The sequence below is a fragment of the Sminthopsis crassicaudata genome, chromosome 1, assembly GCF_048593235.1.
Source record: "Sminthopsis crassicaudata isolate SCR6 chromosome 1, ASM4859323v1, whole genome shotgun sequence".
Taxonomy (NCBI): domain Eukaryota; kingdom Metazoa; phylum Chordata; class Mammalia; order Dasyuromorphia; family Dasyuridae; genus Sminthopsis; species Sminthopsis crassicaudata.
This window is the reverse complement of record NC_133617.1, coordinates 422,181,087-422,201,733: the sequence shown is the minus strand read 5'-3', so window position 1 is coordinate 422,201,733 and position 20,647 is coordinate 422,181,087. Positions and strand designations below refer to the sequence as shown.

General features: G+C 39.1%; 1 protein-coding gene across 1 annotated transcript; it reads left to right on the top strand.

Moving 5' to 3' along the window:
* The first annotated feature begins 701 nt into the window (after positions 1-701).
* PLK1 (polo like kinase 1) lies at positions 702-20,559 on the top strand. The gene is made up of 10 exons (XM_074280378.1): positions 702-1,407; positions 1,900-2,068; positions 3,078-3,222; positions 4,600-4,693; positions 10,766-10,985; positions 18,121-18,276; positions 18,703-18,780; positions 19,128-19,282; positions 19,526-19,708; positions 19,970-20,559. Exons 1-10 carry the CDS (start codon positions 970-972, stop codon positions 20,174-20,176), a joined length of 1,845 nt encoding a protein of 614 aa, XP_074136479.1. The 5' UTR covers positions 702-969; the 3' UTR covers positions 20,177-20,559.
* The last annotated feature ends 88 nt before the right edge of the window (positions 20,560-20,647 follow it).

The window sequence follows — 20,647 nt, the reverse complement described above, 5'->3', positions numbered from 1 at the left end:
GGTTTGTCATTTTCTTCTCCAGCTCATTTTATATTTGAAGAAACTGAAGCAAACAGGGTTAAATGACTTGTTCAGGGTCATAGAGATACTAAGTATATCACACACACACATATACACATGCACATAAATACACATATATACATGCATACGTATGCATACACAATACACGCAAATATGCACATGTACACAAGCATATACACACGCAAGTAGCACACACACAAATACACGCAAACATGCATACGTACATATATACACACATGCACAACAATACGCATGCAAACATACGCACTTATACACATTCACATACAATCTTCAAGCAAAGACTGGGTGACCATTTAGTAACGCTAAATGGTTTAATTATAGGTTAGATTAACGATACGCAGCTCCTAGATAGTTCCTGACCAATCTTCTATTTCCTTCTTCTTAGTATTTCTTTCTAGGGCAATGACTGCCATTGGTCGCTTCCCGTCTTGCTTTTCCATCCCTTCCTCTGTGGGTAGTAGGCTCAACTTGTACCTAGACCTCAGCCCTAGGTAGACCAAACTTGTCAGCTCCCGACCGTTGTCAATAAAGTTTGTTGAAAGCTTGCCTTGCCTTCGGAAGTGGGGCTGGGAATAGGGAGGTGGTGGAGGCTAAGGCTCTCCCATAGTGCCCCGCGGTAGGCGGGTTTGGATTTTAAATCGCTGCAGCCAATCGGCGGCGCGGACCGCTCGGTAACGTTCCCGGCGCTGGGTTTGAATTCTGGGCTATTTGCGCTGACCCTGCAGCCGCACCGCTTGAGGCTGGGCAGAGCGGAGTCTAGCCGAGTCGAGCCGAGCCGAGCCGGAACCGAACCAGAACCGAACCAGAGCCGCAGCACTGCGCCCGGGCACGTCTAGGCAGCCGGGAAGCAGCGGGAGGAGCACGGAGCAGCAGTCGGCGGAGCAGGGAGAGGCGCCGGGTCCAGCTGGGGACGGCGGCGGCGGCACCATGAACGCGGCGCCCGGGAAGCTGCCCCTGCGGCAGCCCGGCGTGGGCTCCTCGGAGCTCCGGGGCAAACCAGTCCCTGGCGTCGGCGTCGGCGGAGCCGGAGCCGGCGGCGGGACCACGACCGTCCCTCCCGCGGCCACCCCGGAGATCCCCGAGGTGCTAGTGGACCCGCGCACCCGGCGGCGCTACCTGCGGGGCCGTTTCCTGGGCAAGGGCGGCTTCGCCAAGTGCTTCGAGCTCTCGGACTTGGAGAGCAAGGAGGTGTTTGCGGGCAAGATCGTGCCCAAGTCGCTGCTGCTGAAGCCGCACCAGAAGGAGAAGATGTCCATGGAGATCAATATCCACAAGAGCCTGGTCCACCAACACGTCGTCGGTTTCCACGGCTTCTTCGAGGACAGCGACTTCGTTTTCGTGGTGCTAGAGCTGTGCCGGAGGCGGGTGAGCACCTCTCGGGGAATGCGGGGTGTCGGAAGACGTTGGTGTCCGAGGTTGCTATCCGGGGAGCAGAGGGCCTGCTGGAAGGAGGAGGGAGTGGGGGTGGGGCATGCTTTCTTTCCTATCTCCCTACCAAGCGGTCACCATAGGACCAGCGTGGGCACTTATCGAGAGCCTGGGGAGGTGGTGGGGGGAAGGGGAGGTTGGGGCTGGGCTGAGATAAACCCAGAAACTGACCCAACGTTCTATCTTGGGTTTTCAAGTTCAAGGCCTCAAGAATGTCTGGATCATCCAAGTGCCTTCAAGGACTCAGCACACCGGGGAGCAAGGGGGGGGCACTTGGGAGTTCTTTCTTAAGCAGGATTACGGTGGAGTAGCTCCGCCTGCTCCCCCATCTTCCCCTAGGTTTGGAAGGAGGCCTAGGCCCAGACCAGCCCCTACTGCTCTAAGAGCTCTGAAACCCTTTAACTAGTCTCTTCTCCCTGCCTTCCACAGTCCCTGCTGGAGCTTCATAAAAGAAGGAAAGCAGTGACCGAGCCTGAGGCCAGGTATTACCTTCGCCAGATTGTCCTGGGCTGTCAATATCTCCACGAAAATAAAGTTATTCATAGAGACCTCAAGTTGGGTAACCTCTTCCTCAATGATGAAATGGAGGTGAAGATAGGTAAGACTGGGAATCCTCTCACAATCCTTAACCAGGCTGGGATTTTGTCCAGGAAGACAAGAATTTGATGAATAGGCGGGGTGGCTACCCAGGACCCTTATGCAAAAGAACCTGGGAATAAGTTACTATCTCTTTCTAGGGGTAGGCTAAACTGGCCTAGTACAGTTTTATAGACTTCTGTTTTAACTGTTAAGTAAGAAGTAAATTATAAATTGGGGAAGATTTAATCCTGAAATATTTGCAGAACTTTGCCCAGAATCATAATTTCCCTTGCACAGCTCCATGATTTCTTAAAAAATATTAGCTTTTTATTTTCAAAATACATGCAAAGATAGTTTTCAACATGCACCCTTGCAACCTTGTGTTCTAAATTTTTCTCCTTCCTTTCCTCTCCACTCCCTTCTCCTAGACAGCAAACAATCCAATGTAGGTTTAACATATAACATAGTTCCACATTTATCACACAGCTCCATATTTATAAGAAAAGGAGGATGAAGGTAGGAGATGGGGAGGTGAGGGCAGCCACAAGTTGGTAGCTAAAGGATAGTATGGAAATAATCAACAAACCATGCTTTTCTTTGTTCTGTATAGTAGAACTGGGGAACCAGAGGGAAAAGACATGGTCCTGGATTTACAGTGGAAACCAAAAGGAAATCTGGATCATATTTCAAAAAAATTTGGAGACAGGCACCTATTATACAAGGGAGGATATCATTCCTCCCCTCTTTATTCCCTTTCTCCTCCTTTCCCCTCCCCGTCTCCCCCCCAACACACATACACAGTGGGATGAGGCAGGGGAGGTAATTTTCTCTCATAGATTTTAGATTGCCCAATCTGGGGAGATTAAATGGAAAAATTATATTTTAAATTGTAGGCCACAATGGGGACAACTTTGTTAAAAGGGTCTCCTAGGCTGCTAAGTGCCAGAAGTAGTCTTCAATAACAATTTAAATGGATCAACTCAATCTAGATTCCTAGAAAGAAGAATGATTTATTACTCTTATTACAGGTGATTTTGGATTGGCAACCAGAGTAGAATATGATGGTGAACGGAAGAGGACTCTCTGTGGAACACCCAATTACATAGCCCCTGAGGTGCTAAGTAAGAAGGGTCATAGCTTTGAGGTGGATGTCTGGTCCATTGGGTGTATCATGTGAGTAGTGAACTAACTTAGTTCTTTATCAGGAACCCAAGAATGACAGAGACAATCCTCCCTTTATAAATAGACAAGTGCTGGTCTTTTGGAGTTTTTTTTTTTAGCTCTCCATTATCCTAAGGACTATGTTGCAAGGAAGAGAAAAATAGAAAGAAAGATAGGCCAGGGAAGATGGAATTCTAGTAACAGTGAAACATACAAGAACCCTGAATTCTGGGGACAGTGAGAGGGTGGGCAGGACCCATGGAAGAGTTAACTTGTTTTTTTAGATGATTTGTGGTTATCTGGAAAAAGATCCTTAGAGAACTGGAGGAATGGAAACTTGTTTTTCTTGATACTAACATCCCACTGAGGACCTCTTCCAACCATTACCTAATACCCTTTGCTGTTAATTTGGCCTCTGGACCTGAAAATTATTTTTCTGGGTTATTCAATCCTGATATTTGACTTATTAAAAAATTGTCTTCACAAGTATAAGATGCTGGAAGCATGGTTCCAAAGTTTGTTTGAAAAAGTTCTTTATATCTTAGGGTGCAAATTCAATATTTATTAGTCACCAGTATAATATGACAGCCAAAATTAATGTGATCTTGGTCTGAATTTAGAGGCAACACTTCTAGTCAGTCATTAAGGAAGGAGGTGATCATCTTCTAATACTTAGATTCCATTTGGAGTATTGTGTTTACTTCTGGCCAAAATCCTTTAGAAATGACATTATTGATAAGCTGAATGATGTCCAGGGGAAGGCTACTTTGATTGTGAAGGGAAGGGCCTTGTATCCAATAAAATTAATCATTTGAAAGAATGGGACAAAAGAATTTAGTCTGCAGAAAAGGGGAACATGAGTGTTACTTTAAGAATTTTGAGGAGTGTCATGTGGAAGAGAAGAATTGCTCCTCTTGTTTGGCTTCAGAGAGAAGAATTAGGAACAATGGGTAGAAGTTGCAAAGAGACAAACTTTTGCATGATATTAGAAAAAAGGAAAAAATATCCCTGAGTTAGTTGCTCAAAGGAAAAAATGTCCCTGAGTTAGTTGCTCAACAGTGGAATGGAAAGTTTTGACCAGAAGTTAGTTCCTCTTCATTAGTGATCTAAACCTCCTGGTTTAGAATTAAGGAGAAGTTAAAAATTTGCCCAAATAAGTATTTGAGGTGGTATTTGCAGGTGGTCCTAACTTCAGTACCAATGACCTTCCCAATAGACCATGTTATCTCTTGGTCTTTTAGTAGTTTGGATTACCACTCAGAGGTGAAGCTAGATTTCCTTTCAACTCTTAATTCTATTTGGGTTTTATTATTGGTTATTTGGGATTAATTTACATTTGAAGAGCTCTGGCTTCCCCTTAGATATAATCTCCCTTCTTTGCCTTTGCAGGTACACCTTATTGGTAGGCAAACCACCCTTTGAAACATCTTGCTTAAAGGAGACCTACATCAGGATTAAGAAAAATGAATATAGCATTCCCAAGGTAGGCCGAGCTTCCAGAGTAGATATACCACTGATTGCAGGTTCATCTGAGCATGCTATGAGACAAAAGTTCCTATGTCTATTGTCATAGAAATGTGAAGGCTACATCTTTCATGTATAAATGATCCCTTCACTCATACAGCTACCACCTTCAGATCTTTAACACTCCTTGCCAGTATTATTGCACTTGCTGCTTCTCTTTTTAAAATAGTTTTTATTTTTCCATACATATAGTTTTCAACATTCACATTTACAAAATTTTGTATTCCAAATTTTTCTCCCATTCTCCCCTTTGCCCAAGTCAGTAACCAATCTGATTTGGTTAAACATGTGCAGTTCTTCTAAACATAATTGCATATTTGTCATGCTGTACAAGAAAAATCAGATCAAAGGGGGAAAAAAAAACCACAAAGAAAAAGAAAACCAAGCAAAAACACACAAAAAGCTGAAAATATTATGCTTTAATCCTCATTCAGTCTCCGTAGTTCTTCAAATGGATTCAGATGGCAGTTTCCATCCTAAGTCTATTTTAATTTGCATTGTTGAAAAGAGACATTTCCATCAGAGTTGATCATCATATAATCTTGTTGCTGTGTACAATGTTCTCATGGTTCTGCTCACTTCACTTAGTATCAGTTCATGTAAGTCTAGGCTTTTCTGAAAAAAGCCTGCTCATCATTTCTTTTGCCTCTTTCTTTTTGAGGCTTTTGAAATGACTTGCTCAGAATCACACAGCTAGAAAGTATTATTTATCTGAGGCTGAATTTGAACTCAGGCCCTCCTGACTTCAGGGTTAGCGCTTTTTCCACTGTGCCATTTATCTGCCCCCTACTTTTCCTTCTTTTATGATCTCTTTGGGATACAGACTCAGTAGTGACACTGCTGGATCAAACAGTTTGAAAGTCCTCTGAGCATAGTTCCAAATTGCTCTCCAGAATGGTTGGATCATTTCACAACTCCACCAGGAATGTATTAGTGTCTCACTTTTCCTACTTCTCCTCCAACATTTATCTTTTCCTATCATCTTATTCAATCTGAAAGGTGTGAAGTGGTACCTCAGAGTTATCTTACTATGCATTTCTCTCTAATTAATAACTATTTAGAGCATTTTTTCATATGACTGGAAATAGCTTTCTTCATCTGAAAATTTCATTTTATATTTTTTGACCATTTATCAATTGAAGAATGGATTATATAATTATAAATTTGTGTAGTTCTCTAAATTTTAGAAATATCAGAAACACCAATTGTAAAAGTTTTTTCCTAGCTTTCTGCTTCCCTTCTTATCTTTGCTTCAGGAGTTTTGTTTGTATTGCACTTGCTTCTTAATAGATTTCTATGCATCTAGTCTCTCCTGTTCAATCCATTGTCTACATAGACATTAAATTGTTATTCCTGAAGCATAGACTTAGCCATTTCACTTCTCTGTGCATTAAGCTTTAGTAGCTCCAAATTGCTTCTAGGATAAAAAAAAAAGTCCTTTTTTTTTTTTTGAATTTTATAGCCCTTTATAAGATGCCTTATTTCTCATTACACTCCAAACTGATCTATTTGTCATTCCCCTCTATAATCATATTCCTTTTTTTTTATTGTCTCCATATCTTTGCACAGGCTTGTATCTATCCCTCATACATTTTCTCCTCACCTCTGCCACCTGGAAGTGGCTTAGCTCAAGTGCCACTTCCTACAAGAAATCAAGTTGCTTACGTTCTTCATTCTAGAAATTACCGTGTGTGTGTGTGTGTGTACATATATATATATATATATATATATATATATATATATTCCTGTACAGAATGATTTGCTAATTATTCAGTGGCAAACCCTAGTCTTGTCAGTATAGATTTTCTATTCACTTTATTTTTCTATTGTTAGCTGCCCTTTTATATTTATGTACTTGGTTTGTACAAGGCATTATGCCAAGTGCTAAGAGACACAAGGACAAAAACACTTTTTTCTGTTAAACTTGAAGTTTTAAAAGAATTCAGTGACAAAGATCTAAAGTCAGATAAAGTGTTTCATAACTACCCAAGAGGGGGAGCTAGGTGGCACAGGGAGCACCCTCCCTGAAGTCAGAAGGACCCGAGTTCAAATCTGGTTTCAGACACTTCCTAACTGTGACCCTGAGCAAGTCACTTAGCCCCAGTTGCCTCAGCAAAAAACAAAAACAAAAAAACTATCTAAACATCGAGAGGAGTAAACAGTTTGGAAGACTTGGGTGTTCTGTTCTCAGCTGCTTTTCCCAGAGAACACACTGAGTGTGGGAGGGAATTTTATTCACTGAACTCTGGCTCTGTGGCTCAGGACCAGTGTTTTCTACTTAGGATGCTTGTTGTTCAATTGTTTCAGCCATGTCTGACTTTATGCCCCCATTTGGGGTTTTCTTGACAAAGATAGTAGCATGGTTGGCCATTTTCTTCTCCAGCTCATTTTGCAGGTGGGGAAATTGAGGCCCAGTAAGTGACTTGCCCAGAGTCACACAGCTAGTGTCTGAGGCCGTTTTCCACTCAGGAAGATGTCTTCCTGACACTCTGCACTGTGGCGCCACCTAGCGGCCCCTACTTAATAACGTCTATGGGGCAAATCACTGGATCTTTTGGGTCTTAGCTTAGTCCCTTTTGATTCTGAATCTGTGATGCTTAAGTGGAGCTGGGGTGATCAGAAGAACTGGAGCTTTGGTAAACACTTCACTGCCTCTGGAGAGAACCCGCTAAATCTAGTCAGGAGCCAAAAGTGGGGCCAGGTACTTTCTTTTTTTTCTTTCTTTAAAAAAATTTTTTTTTCTGGTTATACATATACATTCATTTCTTTAAAATATACATTTCTTTATGATTTATGGTGGGAGAGAAAAATCAGCACAAAAAGGAAAAACCACAAGAGGAAAAAAAAAATCCAGAAGAAAAAAGGGGAAAAAAATGAACATAGCATCTGTTGATTTATATTCAGTCTCCATAGTTCTTTCTTTAGGTTCAGTCGGTGTTTTCTGTCCAGAGTTTATTGGATTGCTTTGATTCACTGAACCAGTGGAAAAATCAAGTCTGTCATAATTGATCATCGCACATTCTTGCTGTTATTGTGCATAATGTATTGCTGATTCTGCTTGTTTCTCTCAGCATCAGTTCATGCAAATCTTTCCAGGCCTTTTCCCTCCCTTCTTTCCTTCCTTCCTTCCTTGCAATTGGGGTAAGCGACTTGGCTGAGGGTCACACAGCTAGAGAGTGTCTGATGTCAGATTTTAATTTAGGTCCTCCTGAATTCAAGCCTGGTGCTCTATTCACTGCGCCACCTAGCTGCCCCTCCAGGCCTTTTCTAAAATCATCTTGTTCATTATTTTTTATAAAACAATAATGTTCCAAATACTCATATACTATAACTTACTCAGCCATTCCCCAATTAAAGGGCATCTACTCATTTTTCAATTCCTTGCCACCACAAAAAGAGCTGCTACATACATTTTTGCACATGTGAGTCCTTTTCCTCCTTTATGATTTCCTTGGGGCCAGGTATTTTCGTGTGCATAAGAAATAAAATTAAATTCTGTGTCTCTTGGCAGAGGAGGATTTTGTCCATGAAACAATGACCTCTCACCCTGTCATTGTAAGGAATATTAGATTTCATTCTGTAGGGTTGGGTTTGTTCAGCCTAGTTCAGAGAGCTTTGAATATATTCTCTTATGCCTTTTGTTGATGATAGTACCTTATGCCAGGTATGCCATCAGGCAAACCCCTATTCTGCTAAGAGATTTTCAACCCTAGAAAAAATAGCAGGAGAAGAAGGGAAGAGAATCTGTGGAGACATTGTAGAAAGATCCAGACTTAACCTGAGGAGAGGAGATTCCTTTTTGATCACAGCTTTCTCTCTATTTCTCAAGGGCTGTCTTAGTCTTAGCTGAAGTGTTTACAATGAGTTTTTTTCTTTCCTAGTCCAATTTCCTTCATATTTTTATTTATTTTATTAAAGCTTTTTATTTTTTGAAACATGCATGGATAATTTTTCAATGTTAACTCTTTTTTTTAAAAATAATTTATTAATTTTATAATTATAAATTTTTTTTGACAGTACATATGCATGGGTAATTTTTTTTACATTATCCTTTGTATTCACTTTTCCAAATTTTCCACTCCCTCCCCTAGATGACAGGCAATACCATACATATTACAGTGTTACAGTATAATCTAGATATGCGTGTAAAACCAAATTTCTTGTTGAACGGTAAGAATTGGATTCTGAAGGTATAAGTAACCTAGGTAGAAAGACAATAGTTCAAACATTTTACACTCCTTTCTCAGTGTTCCTTCTCTGGGTGTAGCTGTTTCTGTCCATTATTGATCAACTGTCAACATTAACTTTTGGAAAATCTTGTGTTCTAATTTTTCCCCACTCCCTGGTCCCCTCCCCTAGATGGCAAGTAGTCCAATATATGTTAAACATGTTAGAAATATATGTTAAGCCTAATATATGCACACATATTTATACAATTATCTTGCTGCACAAGAAAAATCAAATCAGAAAAAAAATAAGAAAGAAAATAAAATGCAGCAAAAAACAATTAAAAGAGTGAAAATGTTATGTTGTGAACCAAACTCAGTTCCCACAGTTCTCTGAGTGAAGATGCTCTCTTCATCACAAGATCATTGCAATGGGTTTGAATCATCTCACTGTTGAAGAGAGTCATGTCCATCATAATTGATCATCACATAATCTTGTTGCCATGTACAATGTTATCTAGTTCTGCTCACTTCACTCAGCATCACTGCATGTAAGTCTCTCCAGGCCCGTCTGAATCATCCTGCTGGTCATTTCTTATAGAACAATAATATTCCATATCATTCATATACCACAATTTACCCAACCATTCTCCAATTGATGGGCATTTATTCATTTTCCAGTGTCTAGCCACTACAAAAAGGGCTGCCACAAACATTTCCCTTTCCCTTCTTTAAGGTCTCTTTGGGATATAAGCCCAGTAGTAACATTGCTGGATCAAAGGGTATGCACAGATTGATAACTCTTTGAGCATAGTTCCAAATTGCTCTCCAGAGTGGTTGGATGTATTCACAATTCCACCAACAATGTATCAGTGTCCCAGTTTTTCCACATCCCCTCCAACATTCGTCATTATCTTTTCCTGTCATCTTAACCAATCTGACAGATGTGTAGTGGTATCTCAGAGTTGTTAAAGCAACTTTCTACCTAACTCTGGTGATAGTATGTGCAAGGTCATGATTCTTTCTGAGATGGGGGAGTTATCCTGGCAAAACCTCAAATGAGTGCATCCAGATTTCTATGTATTGGTGACCTAGACAGAGCTTGTTAGTTGTCACTTGTCTGCTACTGCTAACTGCCCTTTAGGCAGCAAAGTATTTAGAATCAGCAAGACCTGAGTTCAAATCCCTCTGCAGCTTCCCTGCAACTTACATCCTTGAAAGAGTGGCTTAGAACAAGGCTTCTTAAACTTTTTTTTACTCAAGACCCCTTTTTGCCTGAGAATTTTTTATAAGACCCTGTGTATGTAAATATATAAAATAAGTAAACAAATCAGACATTTACTGAAAATCATATTTTTGCGACCCTCCATATTTAGTTACAAAACCAGATTTAGTTAGAAAGTTGCCGTACACACTTTATCTAAAGAGTGTGAGGTAGTAAGACAGCCCCTGAAAAATAGAAAGCTGTGATCACAAAGGATCTCTCTTCTTCCCACCTTTCCACAGTATCTCTATGGAGCCCTTTCCCTTTATCTGCTATTTTTTCTAGAGTTGAAAATCCCTCAGCAGGGTAAGGTTTTGCCTGATAGAATACATGGCCTAGCATCTTCCTCACCAACCAAGAGTGTAGCAAAACACAGTTTAAAAAGCTGGAGCTTAGCATCCTTGAGGTTAAGTGACTTACACACCGCTCATCCTGAGCTCTTGCTGGCTCCTAGGCCCGCTTTCTACTATTTAACTAGTACTGTGAGCTTCAAGTGAAATGATATGTGTAAAATTCTCTGGAAACCATAAAGTTCTATATAAACGTTAGCTGTAATTTTTTTCATCTCTCATTCATAGTTGTCTTCTCCCTTGGGTTTTAGCACATCAACCCTGTGGCTGCCTCCCTCATCCAGAAGATGCTTCGTTCTGATCCTGCTTCCCGCCCCACCATTAATGAGCTTCTCAATGATGAGTTCTTTTCTTCTGGCTACATCCCCTCCCGGCTCCCCACTACCTGTCTCACAATCGCACCAAGGTTCTCCATTGCACCCAACAGTGTGGATTCTGGAGGCCGGAAGCCTCTCGTGGCTCTCAATAAAGGTACAACTAAGTGGAAAGATTAGATTTTGGGCCCTGGTGCCTTCTGGTCATCTAGCCTTTAGGGTATTTGATACCTCTCACAGAAGGTACTAGATGAATGAAGCCTTGAAAATGAACAGAATTTCTCAGCCCACAGACTTTTTTGTTTTTATGAACCCAACCCTACCCTAACCCTCAGGGTGAGTGGGGTCTCCTTGGGGTGTTTGAATAGAGCAGAGGTGGGGAACCAGCAGCTAGTGTTGGCCAAGTAATCTCTACCCTTTCCAAAAAGAGGAGACTGGCCTGAGGTTAATCCTGAGGTGCAAGGCTGACATGTGGGAGGTGGTATCTAGCCCAGGTGGCAGGGTTGCTCTGTACTACAGCATCTAAATTGGCCCTTAATTCCAGGTCCTCCAGGGGGTGTGTGCCCTCAGAATCACCTAGCCTAGAAGAGTCACTTTCCACTTACTCTAAGCTTGGATAAATCAAACCATCACTCACCATTCAGGGGTAGCTGCACAGTTAACCTGGAGAATTATAAAAACAAGAGTAAGTCACTGTTTTGAAATGTAGCTAGTATAAAAATGATAAAACTCCCTTTTCAGTTTTAAGTCTTTTGACAGTATCTTCAAGAAAAAGTTATATATAAATAACTACTTCTTAAGGAGTCATTAGAAAAAAAATTCCTATATAATTTAAGAGTTCCTATTTTATTTTTTTTTATTTATTTTTTTTTTTTTTGGTACCATGGACCCCTTTGACAGATTGTTGAAGCCTATGGGCTCCATCTCAGATTGTTTTTAAATGTATAAAATAAAATACATGGGATTACAAAATTAAGTAGCTATATTAAAACACAGTCATCAATGTTTTCTTGGAAAAATGTCACAGAAAAAAAAAGAGAAGAAAAAGTCACAGAATCCAGGTTAGGAATTTCTGTTAGAAAAATATAGTTTAGACTCATTCGATCACTAAGGTTCTTCCAAATATAGGTTGATAATTTGCATTAGTCAGATATCCACAATATCCCATTTCTAGGAATTAAGTGACAAGATTAAAGCAAAAATGTATTTCAAGTATTTGATAAAATCTTCATATGACATCCTTCACAATTCAAGAATAGGAAAATACATACTCACTACATTTTAACACAGTGATTTCTTTAACAATTTTTTTGACTGACTTCTGGAGTGGCTTTGTCTGAACACAACAGCAGGAAGGGAGAGAGGGAGAGTTTCTTCCAGTTGGTATTGTGATAGCAAGGATTAACTTGTTTAACTCTTCTACTTTGTTAGTATAACTATTGAGGTATTAGAAGTGTTTTTGTTCTATTAAAGAAAAAGTAATTTAGTCTGCTGGACATCTAAATTTTTAGTTTCAGTTGTTAGCAAGAGACAGTTGTTTTTTTGTTTTTGTAAGCCTTTTTATTAAATAATTTAAGCCTGTTAAAAATGTGAATCATAAGTAACGACATTTAGGTTTCTTCTTAGTAAGAAGAATCTTTTGTCCCCCCAAAGATACAAAAAATTCTTTTCTGGACTTCAGTTTCTTACTATATAAACTATAAAAAGCATTGGATAGATTAAAATTAATAACACGTGTGGTTTTTTGAGATTTATAAAGCTCTTGCTTCATACCTACTTTGTGAATTAGGTAGGACAAATATTATTCCCATTTTCTATTTGAGGAAACCAGTTTCAGAGAAAGGAATTGAAACAAAACATATTTCCATATTAACCACACTGCAAAAGAAAATGCACAGAAAACAAAAATTGGGTAAGAAAACACTATGCTCTAGTTTGCATCCAGAATTCATCATTGTCTTGACCAGAGAAAGCCTTTCACAGTTGAACATCCTTACAATCTGTGAGATGCGCTCTCTCTCTCTCATTTGGTTAAAAACTCTTACCTTATCCAAGTACATTCTTTTTGTTCCCCTAATTTACTTAATGATATTCCCCTTCATGTCTTAAATATTTTATTATCCATTTTGACCTTATCTTGGTATATGATGTAAGAAGCAGAGTATATGGTGCCTAGTTTTTATAAATGACTTTTCGGGTTTTTCTTGTCAATTTTGTTCATTGGTAATCTTAGGTAATGATAATCCATGATAGATTATATTAAAATAACCAGTACCAGATTATTATGCTTATTTCTGCTTTGTGATATTGTTTGAAATCTGGAATTGCTAGATCTGAAACTTCTTTTATTATTATTGTTTTTCATTTTTCCATTGATTCCCTTGATATTTGACCTTTTGTTTTTTCAGAAGAATTTTTTTCCTAGTTTTTTTAAAATAATTTTTTGGTGGCTTGATTATTAAGTTAATTTAGGTAATATTGTCATTTTTATTATAGTGGCTTGGCCTACCCATGAGCAATTAATGTTATTTCTGTGAAAAGTGTTTTGTGCTTTTGTTCATATAATCCCCGAGTTTGCCTTGACACGTAGACTCGAGTATTTTATGTTGCCTGTCTTTATTTTAAATAGAATTTATTTCTCTTTCTATTTGTTGTTGCTGGGTTTTATTGGTAGTGTGTAGAAATGGCTAATTATTTATGTGGATTTGTTTCAACTTTGTTGAATTTTAAAAATTGGTTCTCTAGGGTTAGGAAATACCATCATTTCATCTATAAAGTATGATAGCTTTGTTTTTTCATTACCTATTTTTATTCAGTTTACTTTTCTTGACTCATTGCTATAGCTAGCAATTTTAGTGTAATATTGAATAATAGTGGCAATCCTGGACATCGTTGCTTCACTCCTGATCTCATTGAGAAGGCTTCGAGTTTGTCATTGTGACATAAATCTTGTTTGTGTTTTAAAGTACTTTATCATTTTCTGCAAAGTTCCATTAATTTCCTATGTTTTTAATAGAAATGAGTGTTATATTTTGTCAAATGCTATATTTGTTGAAATAATAATGATTTTTATTGCTTTTGTTATTGGTTCAGCCAAATATACTGATAGTTTTCCTGATACTGAAATGGTCTTGCATTTCTGGTATAAGTCTCAAATAGTCATAGTATGTGATTTTACTATAGTTGACTTACTCTGTTTTTGTTTTCTCCAGTTCAGATATAAAAACCATATTTGTATCATAAGAGGAATTTGACAGGACTCCTTTACCTATTTTTCCAAATAGTTTATATAGTATTGGGAATAATTTTTCCTTAAATGTTTGGTAGAATTCACTTGTAAATCCATCTAGTCATGGAAATTTTTTTGTAAGACCCCTACCTCATTGATGATTTAGTAAATTTTTTACAAAATAGTATTATTTAAAATTCAGTTTCTTCTATTAATCTGAGCAGTTTATATTTTTGGTAAATATTCCTCCATTTCACTTAGATTACAGTGTTACTGGCATATAAATAACTTGTAATAATTGCTTTAATTTCATTTTTATTGTGGTACATTTACATTGGAGTAAAAAATCATTTTTAATTCTGTTCATTTGATTTTCTTTTTAATCAAATTAACCTATGGTTTATCTTTTTTCATAAAAGTAGCTCCTAGTTATATATGTTAGTTCAATGTCCAATTCTTTAATCTGCTCTTTTTTCTACTTTACTAATGTGTTTTAGAAATATAAATTTCCCCCCTAAGAATTGCTTTGACTGAATCCCACAAATTTTGGAGTTTTGTTTCATTGTGTCATTTCCTTAATGGATTTATTATTTCTGTGATTTGTTGTTTGACCCATTTGTTCTTTTGGATTCAATTCCATTTTTAATTTTTGTGAAGATGCCATGTACAGACAGCTGAGAAAGGGATATACTCCCATTTAGTTTCTCCAAAGGTCTAACATGAAACTTTTCTAAAAGTCTAGTCATCTTCTTGATTTTTTATGGTTAGATTTATTTAGTTCTGAGAAGGCAAAGTTGAGGTATCCCACTATAATAGTTTTACTGTCTGTTAACACCTGTGATTTTTTTTTTTTTTTTTTTTTTTTTTTTTCCTGCTGAGGCAAAGGATTAAGTGACTTGCCCAGGGTCACACAGCTAAGAAGTGTTAGGTGTCTGAGATCACATTTGAACTCCGGTCCTCCTGACTTCAGGGCTGGTGCTCTATCCACTACACCACCTAGCTGCCCCTACTGTGATTCTTTTTAACTTTTCTTTTAGTAATTTAGCTTCTATGTCATTTGGTGCTTTATATGTTTAATAATGGTACAACTTCATTGTCTGTGGTTTTTTTTATTTTTTAGAAAGATGAAGTTTCCATGCTTATCCCTTTTAATCAGTTTGTTTTTCCTTTTGCTTTGTCTGAAATCATGATTGCCTGCCTTTTTTACTTCAGCTGATGTGTAATATATATTCTGCCCCAGTCCCTTATTTTAATTCTATCTTTCTGCTTACTTCTTTTTAAAAAGATGTTTTATTTTTTCCCCAGTTACATGTAAGGACAATTTTTAACATCCATATTTACAAAACATTTTTCAATTCCAAATTTTCTCTCCTTCCCTCATCACAACCTCTCTCTGAGACAGTAAGCAGTTGACATAGGTTGTATATATATGTTTAGTCATGCTAAACATATTACTATATTATGTTGTGAAAGAAAACACAAACTCAAAGGGGTTCTGACCATTGCCTTTTGTCTGCTTCCTTTTGTTACCCCTTACCCCTTTTCTTGTCACTTTCCCTTCCTCTTCTGTATATATTTCTCCCTTTTGAACCAATTTAGATGTGAGATAATTTCCCCCAATTTGTTCCTGTACCCTTTATGTAGAATCCTTCTAACTGTCCTAATAATGGTAAAGTTCTTAGAATCCACATATCTCATCAATCTTATCTAGGCTCCAGGATTCTTGATTGATTTCTTTCTGGCTGTTTGAAGTATTTTCTCTTTGACTTAGGGATTTGGTTATAATATTCCCAGGAGTTTTCCTTTTGGGATCTTTTTCAGGTAGTGATTGTTAGATTCTTTCAATTTCTGCTTTATCCTATTGTTTGAGGATATCGATTGGGGAAGTTTTCCTTGATGATTTCTTGAAACTTTGATGTCTAGGCACTTTTTTTGATCATAACTTTCGAGTGATACAATAATTTTTAAATTATCTCTCCTTGATATATTTTCCATGTCAGTTATTTTTCCAGGGAGTTCTTTTTTGATTTTGATTTTTTTTCTTGGTGTCTTATGAAGCATTAGTTTCCACTTGTTTAATTCTGATGTTGTTTTTTTTTTTGTTTGTTTGTTTGGTTTTTTTTAAGGAATTTTCTACATCTTTTTCTATTTGGCCAATTCTGCTTTTTAAGGAGTTTTTTCATCAATAAATTCTTCTCTTTCCATTTGGCCAATTTTAAGTATAATTTTCTCCTATCCCCCCCCCCCCAACTAATTTTATTTTTTTCCAATTAAATATAAAAATAGTTTCAGCGTTCACTTAAAATTTTTGAATTTCATATTTTTTCCTCCCTTCCCTCCCCCCTCTTCAACATGGCATGCTCTCTATATATGTTATTCACGTGAAATCATATTAAATATATTTCAACATCATTTTTTGAAGGAATAATTGGAATAAAAGAAAAGCCACAAGAAAGAAAATAAAACAAAAAACAATGAAAATACTATGTTTATATGCTTTGATCTACATTCAGACTCCATAGGTCTTTCTCTGGATAGTATTTTTTTATCAGAAATCCTTTAGAATCATCTTAGATTGGGGCAGCTAGGTGGCGCAGTGGATAGAGCACCAGCCTTGAGGTCAGGAGGACCCAAGTTCAAATCTGGTCTCAGACACTTAACACTTCCTAGCTGTGTGACCCTGGGCAAGTCACTTAACCCCAATTGCCTCAGGGGGGAAAAATTGTCTTAGATCTTTGTATTGCTGAGAAGAATTAAATGTTTCAGAATTGATCATTATAATGTTGTTGTTACTGTGTACAATGTTTTCCTGGTTCTGCTCACTTCACTCAGCGGGATGTTTTTTTAATCCACCTGCTCTTCATTTCTTTAAGAACAATAGTATTTCATTACATTCATATACCGCAACTTGTTTATAACTATTCTCCAATCCATGGGCATCTTCTCAATTTCCAATCTTTTGTTACTGCAAAAAGAGCTGGTATAACTATGTTATGTAGGTTCTTTTCCTTTTTCTTTGATCTGTGAGGGATATAGTTCTAATAGTGGATCAAAGGGTATATACAATTGGATTGCCCTTTTAACATAGTTCCAAATTGCTCTCTAGAATGGTTAGATCAGTTCACAACTCCATATGGTGTTATTTTCTTTCTTTTTTTTTTTTTTTTTTTCCCTAACCAAACTTAATTGTCTTTTCAAAATTTTCTTCCATTGCATTCATTTTTTAAAACTAATTTTTCCTCTCTCACTTTATTTTCAGAAACAAGGTAATTTTGTATTCCCTTTCCGTTCCCCCAGTTCCAGAATTCTTCTTGGGCTTACATCTAATTTCTTTTTAGGTTTTGAATGTAGTAGCTGTTTTGGTTTCCTTGTCGTGTCTTAATCTTCCCTGTCACCATAGTAGCTTTTTGTGGTCAGCTTTTTTTGTTGTCATTTTTCTATCAAGTTTCTGGATTTGGAACTCAGGGTTAGGCTCTGCTCTGAGTGTGGGGCGGGCAGAGGGGCACTGCCCCAAGTTTAGGTTTTTTTAAACAGCTGTTTTCAGAACTAGTTCTGGAAGTTTGGAAGTTCTTGTTGCTTCCAAGCTGCTGTGATGAGAACTCCTGAGCCTGCTGCTGCTTCTGTCCCCACCACTAGCCCCATCCCTGTTTTTTTCATCTACATGGATCTCTGGGTCAGCCTAACTCTCCCAAGTCACAGATCTGTCTTTTCAACCAACACTGTTGTATTGGGTTATAAGAATGTTTCGCTCTGGTCCTCTCCAGAATATGAGTTGAGGCATTATTTCAAAGTTGTTTGGAGGGGGTTTTGGGGAGAACTCGGCTGAGCCTTCCATGTTGGTCCTCCTTTTTGTGAAAGAAGTAGGTTACCTGGAAGCCTCCTCCTGGCATGGGGGGAGAGGGAGTGAGACTGGGAAGAACTTGGCCTTCATGGCTTCCTGTGTAGCCAGGAGAAGAGAGCAAAGACTGAGTGGAGCAGCATCTGAATCCTTAGGGTATTGAGAACCTGCCTGTCTGTCACTAGCTTTGTAAACCTATCTCTCCCCATCCTCTTCTTTCCCCAGGAATGGATAGCCCTGCCCCTGAGCAGCCCCCTGAAAAAGAAGAACCAATAGTTCAGGAGCCCAATGGGCCTGCTGACTGCTACCTCTCTGACATGCTGCAGCAACTGCTCAGTGTCAACGCAGCAAAGCCTTCTGATCGGAGATTGGTGAGGCAAGGTGGGTCTATCTCAAGGCAGGATGTGAAAAGATTTCCTCCAAGCTATACTTCAGTTTGTTCTTCATTGTGTTTCCTAAGTGGGAGGGAAAGGGAAAATGATCTCCATTTGAAGGACTCTGAAGTAGTAAGATTTTGGATCTCATTTTCCTTGGATGCTTTAGGTCTGAAATTTAGGAGGCAGATTTTTGTCTTTGGTATAGAGAGAACTTGGAGCCTTTGAGTTATCTAGTAAATGTAAAGGGTTGCTGTAGGAAATAGTGAGCTAATTATATTTGAAAATTTTCTAGTAGAGGCTAGATAGCCACTTATAAGGATGTTTTAAAAGGTATTCATGTGTTGTTGAGGAAGGAAATTAGGTCTATATAAATTCTCATTCACCTCTGTGAATTCTGTGGCTTAATTTTAATATTCTGTTTCCCTTTCAGAGGAGGCAGAGGACCCTGCCTGCATTCCCATTTTCTGGGTCAGCAAATGGGTGGATTATTCAGACAAGTATGGCCTTGGTAGGTTTCAGCCATCTTCCTTTTGGCTCACTCAGGGGCTGATAAAAATTTCCTCTTGCAGACCCCCTCCCTCAGAGTAGACATTCCTATCTTGACCTCTTTTCTCAAGAGCCTTAAATGCCTATGAATTCTGGCCCCAAAGCCTTTTCATTGGGTTGGGGTAGGTTGATTCTTTATCTCAAATGGAAAGTAAATGAGAAGCTCGCTTTGACTGACATGTCCCAGAGAGGAGGGGGGAAAGGGGAATTTTTCTCATCAGAGTCATACAGAATTGGTTAGGTAAGCATTGTGTAATATCATATGGCAGAGAAAATATACCTGTGTCTGACTGTCCCTTTTCCACCTAGGATACCAGCTCTGTGATAACAGTGTGGGTGTGTTGTTTAATGATTCCACTCGGCTTATTCTGTATAATGATGGGGATAGTTTGCAATACATCGAGCAGAATGGCTCAGAATCCTACCTCACTGTGCGTTCCTATCCTTCCTCGCTGACCAAAAAGGTGAGATCAAAAATAGGTCAGTAGCTTCTCCATAAGCTGGTTTGGCTGGGTTAAGAGCTGGGGAACTGGTGACCATTCTGGGGGCGGTGGGTAGCATTTTGTCTGGAGTCTCTCATTGTTCCTCCTGTCTTTGAGGGAATTTCCCCCACTATCTCAGAAAGAACCTGGCTCTCCAGAGATTTTGGTTGTGGGTTTTAATGTTCCTTTCTCACTTTCCTTTTTTTAATGTTCTTCCCTCACTAGATTACTCTTCTCAAGTATTTCCGCAATTACATGAGTGAGCACTTGCTGAAGGCCGGTGCTAACATCACCCCAAGAGAAGGTGATGAGCTGGCTCGCCTTCCCTACTTGCGTACCTGGTTTCGCACTCGCAGCGCCATTATCCTACACCTCAGCAATGGCACTGTACAAATCAACTTTTTCCAGGTGAGCCCTCAAGTGTTAAGGTGGGTCAAGAGACCTGCAAGGGGTGAGGTGTGCCATTCTGGAGGCCTAGACTGGGTGGAAGTAGAATGAGTTTAGAAGCAAAAGATCTAAATGTTAATCTTGACTCTGATTTTTCTCCACTGCTGTGAAGTATGGTTTTTGGATTAACATAGCTTTTTCAGTTCAAGTTCTAGTTTGAGTCTTTTGACTCTTGACTCTGAGGTCACTTTGGGGTCTTGCCCTGTCTTCTCACTTTTCTAGGACCATACAAAGCTGATACTCTGCCCACTGATGGCAGCTGTGACTTACATTGATGAGAAGCGGGACTTCCGAACATACAAGCTCAGCCTTCTGGAAGAGCATGGCTGCTGTAAGGAGTTGGCCAGCCGCCTGCGCTATGCACGTACCATGGTGGACAAATTGCTTAGTTCCCGGTCAGCCTCAGCCCGTCTTAAGTCCTCCACGTAGGCTGTCTGAGACTTTGTTTGCTTCTTACCCTGGCCCCTTTTCTCCCCACAGGGCCTTGGACCCTGGGCTCTGTGGATGACTCCCTTTGTCCCCTAGCCTTATTTCTTAATGTGTCCGTGCCTGACCTGGATGGATCTGTGTCCATCCCATCCCACCAAAAAAAAAAAAAAAAAAGGAGAAACAAGAAAAACCTTGGAATAATAACCTTGACTCCCTCTCTTCCCTGTCTTTGTCCCATAGGGAAGGGAAAGTTCATGTGTAAGTTATTTGTACATGGTGGTGTGTCTTAGAACTACTTGTTCTCCTTGAACTGTACAGAAATTTTTTTTAAAGGAACTCTGGCCCCTTTGGCTTTGTAAACATTAAACATTAATTTGCAAGTACTCAGGTTTTGTACATAATGTGCTCCTTGATTATTAGGGCTACAGCCCTGAGGATGGGGGTTGGGTGGGGGTGGAACCGAGGGGGTGA